The following is a 9,066-nucleotide window of genomic DNA, read 5'->3' as shown; positions in this document are numbered from 1 at the left end:
GTCTGTGGGCCCACGGTGGCCCCAGTTGAGAAACGCTGGGCTCGGGGCCACTACAGGTCAGGGCACACCTGCGTGGGTAAGGCCTTCGCTGACCTCAGAGCAACGTGCTTTCGAAATAGTAAATTACCAAATCTGAATGAGAACAGGGCCACCTACTCCCAGGTGCAAGTGGGGGACACTCAAAGGTGTTCACTGTCCCTGGAGCAGGAGAGTTTTCCTTTTTCTGAGGATCCAGGGGTAGCAGTGTGGGTAGGGTGTTTGCCTTGCATGCAGCCGACCCGGGTTCGATTCCTCCATCCCTCTCAGAGAGCCCGGCAAGCTACCGAGAGTATCCCGCCCGCCCGGCAGAGCCTGGCAAGCTACCCGTGGTGTATTCGATATGCCAAAAACAGTAACAAGTCTCACAATGGAGACGTTACTGGTGCCCGCTCGAGCAAATCGATGAGCAACGGGATGACAGTGCTACAGGGCTCTCCAGAGCTTTCCCAGCAGCTTCCGGCCAGCCTCTGGGCCTCGGACCCTGCTCCTGAAGTGGGAGGGAGGTTTCCAAATCAAAGGGAGCTCGATTCCTACCAGACTAGTCCTGGACCTCGGCCTCCCCCCCACCCCCCATTTGAAATGCCCAGACACCTGCAAAATAAAAAGGGAGGGTGGGAATTTGAAACAAGAAATCTGAGAAAATGAGAGGAGACAGAAGTCTGGAGCAAGTTTTCACCCACTCCATCTTTTGGGTTGTGCCTTTTCCATATTTTATTAAATTCGTGTTTTTTTTTTTTAAAAAAAAAAACGACAGCAGCATTATCAAAGACAACCTATGTACAAACATTTTACAAAAGAAACATCACTGGTATCGGCTAGAAAAGGGGTGAGCTGCAGAACAGACGCGGGTTTCTGGGGCCGAGTCTGCCCTCGGAGACACGGGTGTAATATAGAAGGGCTGGAGCAGAGGAGGTGGGTCACAGGGCTGGTGCTCAAGGGTCCCCAGAGCGCAAGACCCACCTCCTCTTCGCACCAAGAAGGCCAAGAAAGCGAGCAGGGAGGCTAATAAGCCAGCCACGCTGGCCCCGGCGCTGTCTTCCCCTCTCGACTCATTGGTGCCTTCAAAACGGAAAGCTCCAGGGACGCTGGGTGGGTTCCACAGACGTTTGCTCCTTGGACCCAACCCTAGGCCCAACCGGCCCGAACTCTTCCATTCGGGTTTCTCCTTGTTGGTAAAAAGAGGGAATTGCAGAAATGCCTCTTTCAAGACAGAATTCAAAGAGGGCTGACCCCGGGGCCAAAAAGAAAAAAAAAAAAACCTTGATAAGGGATGGGGGTGGGACAGAGGAAGAGGCAAGAATTGGGGCGTAGAAATCTCCCCTTCGGGCCAAGAATCCCCGGGGCAGCAAAAATCCAGAAGGTGTTCTGGGCCCGGGCTCAAATCGCCGCCCACCCCAGCCCACCCCCTTGTCCGTCTGTACCTACAAGCCGGGCTCCTTCCTCAACTCTCCCAGTTCCTTGATCTCCACCTTCTTGTACTTTCCCGACTTCCTCCGGTTGGTGATGACCAGGACCACCACGCCGGCCACCAGGGCCACCACGACCACCACGATGACGGCGATGAGGCCGGCCGTGAGGCGCTTCATGGAGAACTGCGGGGGCTTCTCGTCCAGGTAGTAGATGAGGGTCCGCTCCAGGTGCAGGGGCTCGCCGCGCACGCGCACGTCGAAGCGGTCGCCGCCCTGGAAGAGCGACTCGCCCTTGACGTCGCGCTCGAAGTAGTAGGCGGCGTCGGCGATGTCCACGTCGCCCGCGGCCTTCTGCGACGCGTTCTGCCGCAGCTCGATCTGGATGGTGGGCTCCTCGTAGTGCACGGCCTCCAGGAAGCGCGGGTGCAGCTGGTAGCGCTCGCGGAAGAGCCGGCGCAGCGCGGCGTCCAGGTCCGAGTGGTTGAAGGCGCGGGCGGCCGGCCGGTGGCGCAGGTCGATGAGGATGTGGTGGGTGCGCACCAGCTCGTCGCAGCGCAGCGTCTGGTCGCCTTTGTCGGTGCGGCGCACGCCCACCGAGTTCACGCACCAGCACTCGGCCGTCTGGTTGCACTGGCGCGCCTTGAAGCGGCCCTCGTGGTCGCAGTCGGGGTCGTACAGGCCGTCGTTGTCCACGATCGCGTGCTGGCTGGGGCGCACCAGCCCGCGGCCGCTCTTGGAGCCGTGCATGCGCGCCTTCAGCAGCAGGCACTTGGACGTGAGCTTGGAGCAGTCCACCTCCAGGCCCGAGCCCAGGGCGAGGCACCGACAGCGGCCCCCGGGGCCGGCGCGGCTGCACAGCGTCATCTTGTTGGTGGCGCACGTGCAGTTGTCCTGCGCGGCCGCCGGGCGGGTGGTCGCGGCCAGCAGCAGCAGCAGCAGCCCCAGCAGCAGCCCCAGCAGCGGCGGCGAAGGCAGCGCGAGGCCCGGACCCCGGGCCATGGTGCGGCCGAGAAGCGCGGACTGGACGCGGCGCGTGGGACCGGGTGGGGGGGGGTGGCGGGATGCGGGGGACGGAGCGCGGCGCGCGGACCGGACGGGGCGCGCGGGGACGGAGCGCGGCTGGGCTCGGGCTCCCGCGGCGGCGGCGGCGACCGGCTGTCTGTCTGTCTCTCCGGGCGTCTGGCGCGGGCCGCTCCCTCCCGCTCTTATACTCCGCCCGACCTGCCCGGCTGGTTGGGCCGCCGACTCACCCGCTGGTATTCGGGTGACACATCCCGCCTCCCGTCCCGCGTCCCACGGGAGGCCCAGCCCGCCCTGCGCCGCCCGCGATAGGATCAGGGCCGCGGAGCCCGCTCCCGCCTCCTCCCGACCGAAAGCCCGGCAGAGGGGAACCGATACTCACCTGCCCGCGGCCAGGGAGCCGCCCCCGGCCCGCCCGGCCACACCCAGGCTGGACCCGCCCTCGGCGCGCCGGGGGCTGCCCACCGAGAAGGCCCGGCCGCTCGCTCTGGGCTCTCCGGGTTGGCGTCTCAGCAACCCCACTCAAATGCCGGGCTGTTCGTCCGCACACCGCCTTTCACCCTCCCTTTTCCTATCCTAGAGTTCTTTCTCTCCTGCCCCCCTATCCCCCAGGTCCGTCCTCCCTCCCTCCCTCCCTCCCTCCCTCCCTCCCTCCCTCTCTCCCTCCCTCCCTCCCTTCCTCCCTTCCTTCCTTCCTTCCTTCCTTCCTTCCTTCCTTCCTTCCTTCCTTCCTTCCTTCCTTCCTTCCTTCCTTCCTTCCTTCCTCCCTTCCTCCCTTCCTCCCTTCCTTCCTCCCTCCCTCCCTCCCTCCCTTCCTTCCTTCCTCCCTCCCTCCCTCCCTCCTTCCTTCCTTCCTCCCTCTCTTCCTCCCTCCCTCCCTTCCTTCCTTCCTTCCTTCCTTCCTTCCTTCCTTCCTTCCTTCCTTCCTTCCTTCCTTCCTTCCTTCCTTCCTTCCTTCCTTCCTCCCTCCCTCCCTCCCTCCTTTCCTTCCTTCCTTCCTTCCTTCTTTCCTTCCTTCCTTCCTTCCTTCCTTCCTTCCTTCCTTCCTTCCTTCCTTCCTTCCTTCCTTCCTTCCTTTCTCCAGAGAGATAGTACAGCGGGTAAGGTGCTTGCCTTGCATGTGGCTGACCTGGGTTCGATTCCTGGTATTCCATATATCCCATCCCCCACCTGCCCTCCAGGAGTGATTCCTGAGTGCAGAGCCAGGAATAATCCCTGAGCCAGGAGTAACCCCAGAGGTAGGAGTAACCCCAGAGCACCATACTTCTGTGTCTGGCTCCAAAACCAAAATAAATAAACAAATAAATGAAATAATCACTCACAAGTGAGAGAGATAGTACAAAGGTGAAGGCACTTGCCTTGCACATGGCCGACCCGGGTCCCCTGCACCGCATAGGAAGGATCCCCTGAGCCCTGAGCACCTCCGTGTGTGGCACAACGCTCCCCCACCCCATTTACATAAGCTACAGCTCACACACAAAGGTTCCCGCATCCTTATGGAGGTACAGTTGAAGCTTAGAGTCCCCCAGTCTTTGGTCCTCTACCTGACTGTTATGAGACCTTTAAATGGACCTTTCCGGAAAGGTTATCGTGAGTTATCATGGCATGAGTTATCGTGGTATGAGCAAAACCCTGGTGACCAGTGTATTAGAGCTTGTCTGAAACACCTTTCCCTCTCCCCCTCTCCCGCTTCCTGTCCTAGTCACATTCTCTCTCTGTGTGTGTCTCTGTGTCTGTGTCTCTCTCTGTCTCTCTTTGTCTCTGTCTCTGTCTCTCTCTCTCACACACATGCACACACACACACACACCTTAAGGAGAGAGGAACACAAGGAACATAAGGAGTCCCCTGCACATTGCATCAGAAAAGAGCCCTTGATGGCTCTGCTTCTCCCGGGGGTGATCCTTGTCTGCACCACTGCACCCTGGGGTGTCCGGAGTGAGTGGGAACACACTGTCTGCTACGCTGTGGCTGTGTGGCTACTTTCATGGGACAGAGAGGTTGCTGTCTCCTGTTTGAATTGCTGAGAAAGTCCAGAGTTTCAAAGCTGTGGTAAAATTAACAATAATTAGTAAGCTATAATTATTCCCAGCTCCTCCATCAAAGCCCATTTCATACATTCAGCATTTAATGAACACCGGTGGTAGGACAAGGGTGTTGTTTAACACATGAAAACCAGCCGGGCCTCTGTCCATTAGTTTTTCAGCAATTCCAAAAGTAGGTAGATGGAAATACATCATTCTGCATTTACAGGGAGAGAGAGCAGAATGGAACGGAGGGGGACACTCCTGATCCATAGCACCCAGTGGCCCTACTCTCTTCCTTCACAGCCTCTGCCTATTCAGACCAACTATCTTGTCTGTCCCACTTTCTGTTCCTCTCCACAACCCCAACCTGCTCTGTGTCAGAAAAGGTTTCCTGAAGACAAATCTGTGCCCTTTCCTTACGGACCCTTCGACCACAGATTGGGGGGGGGGCGGGGGCGGGGAGAGGGGGATGAACTTAGCTCCTAGGATAAAATTCATACTTCTAAAACAATGCATGCAGTTATATTTGACCTTGGGAAGCTGCTTGCCTTCTCTGGGCTTCCATTTCCTCCTGTCTTGAAATGGGGTAGGAAAGTACCTCCCTGAGAGGTAGGTGTGAGAGTCAGCGTTAGATAAGCAGCCTGGGATGCTATCTAACAGTAGCAGGGCTCAGGAAACAGGTGTAGGCGGTAGCTCTGCTGTGATCACCATCAGTGGCAGCAGCTCGTTCCTTCTTGTTCCTGCCAGTTTTTGCAGTCGTGCATGTTTTCAAGCCTCAGCTTGAAAGTTATTGACCTAGGTTCTACCCTCCATTGATTCAATGCATAATCTTTTTTTTTTTTTTTTTACTCTGGCTTCCAGGAAGCCTTTCCTGATTGACCGCCCCAGTTGTACTCAGGACTTCACGTACCTGAATGGTCACACTAACTTACCTGGCCCCTGTCCTTTCATCTGCAGATTTTCACAGGTCATTTTTTTTTTTTTTTTTTTTTTTTTTGCTTTTTGGGTCACACCCAGCGATGCTCAAGGATTACTCCTGGCTTTGCACTCAGGAATTACTTTTGGTGGTGCTTGGGGGACCATATGGGATGCCAGGGATTGAACCTGGGTCAGCCGAGTACAAGGCAAACACCCTACCCACTCTGCTATCGCTCCGGCCCCTCACAGGTCATTCTGCACAGTAAACCTAAATGGAGGAGAGAGTACATGCCAAGCTTTGGAAATGGCAAAGATGTTGGGTTACATTGAAAAATGTGATATATACATACATAAGATAAATTATATATACATATGCATGGATAGGACTGGAAGGATAGCACAGTGGGTAGGGTGTTTGCCTTGCACGCGGCCGACCTGGGTTTGATTCCTCCATCCCTCTCGGAGAGCCTGGCAAGCTACCAAGAGTATCCCGCCTGCACGGCAGAGTCTGGCAAGCTACCGTGGTGTATTCGATATGCCAAAAACAGTAACAAGTCTCACAATGAAGACATTACTGGTGCCCACTCGAGCAAATTGATGAACAGCAGGACAACAGTGCTGCAGTGCTATACATGGATATGCAACTGTCTCACTTAGCCACAATCTGCTGGGATTGGCAGAGCCCCTGACTATTTCAGTGTGTCTAAAGTTGGCAAGAGGAAAGTGCTGAGGAAGGGCTCTCAGGGTCAAGGAATCGATGTCATGACTACTTAGCTAGCATAACCCCAAACTCTGCAAGTCCAATTTCTTCCTTTCCATCATGCTGTCATTGGGGAAAATGAGGCAGAAAGAGCCTGTTCTCAGTATCTTTTCTTTTTTTCTTTTTTTTTTTTGCTTTTTGGGTCACACCTGGCGATGCACAGGGGTTACTCCTGGCTCTGCACTCCAGAATCACTCCTGGCAGTACTCAGGGGACCATATGGGATGCTGGTAATCGAACCCGGGTCGGCCGCGTGCAAGGCAAACGCCCTTCCCGCTGTGCTATTGCTCCAGCCCCTCTTTTTTGCTTTTTGGGTCACACCCGGCGATGCACAGGGGTTACTCCTGGCTCTGCACTCAGGAATTACTCCTGGTGGTGCTCAGGGGACCGTATGGGATGCTGGGATTTGAACCCGGGTTGGTCGCGTGCAAGGCAAATGCCCTACCCACTGTGCTATCACTCCAGCCCCTGTCCTCAGTATCTTTTCTGGAAGATGTAGTGAACTGTAGATGACCACACATACCCATAATTATGATTTTTTTTTTTGGATCACACCCAGCAATGCTCAGGGGTTACTCCTAGTTCTGCACTCAGGAATTACTCCTAGCAGTGCTCAGGGGATCCTCTGGGATGCTGAAGATTGAACCCGGGTCAGCCACATGCAAGGCAAACGCCCCACCACTGTACTATAATTCCAGCCCCTCTCTTCCTTAACTCCTGTGTCCTGTGCTTTCCCTCACAAGCGCACCAATGCTAATTCCTTTACGAACAATCCCAGGGGCCAAAGGAGTAAAGTACTCGCCTAGCATTTGGCCAACCTGCCTTCAAATCTTCAGCACCACCTATGTTCCCTTGAGCACTGCCAGGGATCACCCCTGAGTGCAGAGCAGGAGTCCCTGAGCACAGCTAGGTGTGGCCCAACCCCTGTTCACCCCACCCAAATTAGAGAACAGCGCCGGCTCAGAGTTTTCTAATTTTATCCCTGCATCTCTGGCTTCCGCCTATAAAAGTTTCTTTATGTGCACTTTTAAACACTTCAGAGAGGTATTTCTAGGACTTTTAAGTACCTTAACAGCAAGAACCATGTCTCAGACAGTTGCCCCAGTGCCAGCAGTGTTAGACACTCAGTCACTCACCGCCAAAGTCTATGGGCTTTGAGTTGTGCCCAGAATGAGGCGTGACAGTGTTCTCTCCAAGAGTGAGTTTATGGCCACTCCGGCACTTCTTTCCTAGTTAAAGTCTCATTCCCCCACTCTTCCCATGTCAGGAAACTCCTATTCTCACCTCAGTGCTTTTAACTGCCCTCCCACCCGGCCCCCTGCCAAAAAGAATGTAGTTTCTTTCTCTTTTTTATTGAATCAAGTGATTCAATGTTTGAGTTACAAAGCTTTCATGTTTGAGTTTCAGTCATACAGTGATCGAATACCCATCCTCCACCAGAGCACATTTCCCACCACCGATGTCCCCAGTATGTCCCCCTCCCCACCCCACTCCCCCTGCCTCTATGGCAGACAATTTCCCCCATACTCTCTTTGTACTTTTGGGCATTGTTGGGGATGGACTGAGCTATCAGGGCGAGCCCACATACACTATACTACAGATAGGAATATTTTCCCCCTTTTCAGCTGCCTTCTGGAAATAATTTCAGAGGCAGTTTTCCTTTTCTCACAGAAGCCTGGCTGGTCTTTGACATGCAGGTCTTAGGTGCTAGCCAGGCCTGACTTTTGTAGATTCCAGGCTCTGGCCCAGCCTAGTCTTTGGGATGTAGATTTCAGGTGCTGCCTAGTTTGTAATTGACATATAGATTTCCTGTGGCAGCCCAGCCCAGTCTTTGGGATGTAAATCCAAGTGCTTTCAGCCCAAGGAAGGTTTCGGTTTTGGTTTTGTATCTTCTTTCCGGAGGCCTAGATTACTGGCCTGCAGATACAAGGAAATAATGTTGCCTCAATGTTCTTCCTGTAACATCTTTTGGTGCCTTTAATGACGTCAATGTATTGTGACCTTTAGGCGTGCCATGATCAATAAAAGGAGATCCACTGGGCCCTCTGCCTTTGCTAAGAGCCAGAGAGAGCCTTAGTTCTCCATGAAAGACATTTCTTCCACGTGCCTTATCTCAGTGCCCCCGACCCGCACAAATATTCACGCAACAGGGCATTATGGTTTGCAATACAGATACTGAGAGGCCATCACATTTGGTCCTTTATCAACTCTCAGCACACATCTCCCATCCCAAACGATCCCCACAATATCACTTCTGGGAATATATCCCAAGGATGCAAAAAATCAACAGTAGAAATGACATCTGCACCTGTATGTTCATTGCAGTAGTGTTCACAATAGTCACAATCTGGAAACAACCCGAGTTCCTGAGAACAGACGACTGGTTAAAGAAACTTCTGAAGTCATGAAATTTGCTTATAAGTAGATGACCATGGAGAACATAGTGCTAAGTGAAAAGAGTAGAAAGAGAGGGGCTTCGTTATCTTTGAGTTGTGCCCAGAATGAGGCGTGACAGTGTTCTTTTCACGGGAGTGAGCTTGTGGCCATTCCAATGCTTTTTCCTAGTTAAAGTCCCCCACTCTTTTCATGTCATGAAACTCTCATTCCCACCTCAATCTCTTACTGCCCTTCCAACCCAGCCCTCTGCCAAAAAGAATCTAGTTTCAAGGCTGTGTGGGTAATTAGCCGAGCCTTGCCTTTCTGCACTGCTGCCAAGCTTCAGCCTGTGGCTGTAGGAAAGGATGTTCTGAACCTTTGACCAGAAGTTCCCAAACCTGTCTGATCCCCTGCCCACTTTCCGGGGGAAGGGGTGGGAGAAACAAGCCATGAACACCTGCCTTCTTTAAGGGAACAAACAGAAAGCGCCTCCCTATTGTACCCAAGGCTACAATGTCC

At 54.0% G+C, this 9,066-nt stretch overlaps 1 protein-coding gene across 1 annotated transcript; it reads right to left on the bottom strand.

The window, feature by feature from the left end:
* Positions 1-742: 742 nt before the first annotated feature.
* TACSTD2 (tumor associated calcium signal transducer 2) lies at positions 743-2,567 on the bottom strand. Its single transcript, XM_004607103.2, has one exon. It carries the CDS (start codon positions 2,445-2,447, stop codon positions 1,461-1,463), a length of 987 nt encoding a protein of 328 aa, XP_004607160.1. The 5' UTR covers positions 2,448-2,567; the 3' UTR covers positions 743-1,460.
* Positions 2,568-9,066: the final 6,499 nt, after the last annotated feature.

The sequence above is a fragment of the Sorex araneus genome, chromosome 5 (genome assembly GCF_027595985.1).
Source record: "Sorex araneus isolate mSorAra2 chromosome 5, mSorAra2.pri, whole genome shotgun sequence".
In the NCBI taxonomy this organism is placed as follows: domain Eukaryota; kingdom Metazoa; phylum Chordata; class Mammalia; order Eulipotyphla; family Soricidae; genus Sorex; species Sorex araneus.
Note: the sequence above shows the minus strand (reverse complement) of the source record. Positions and strands in the feature narration are given on the sequence as shown.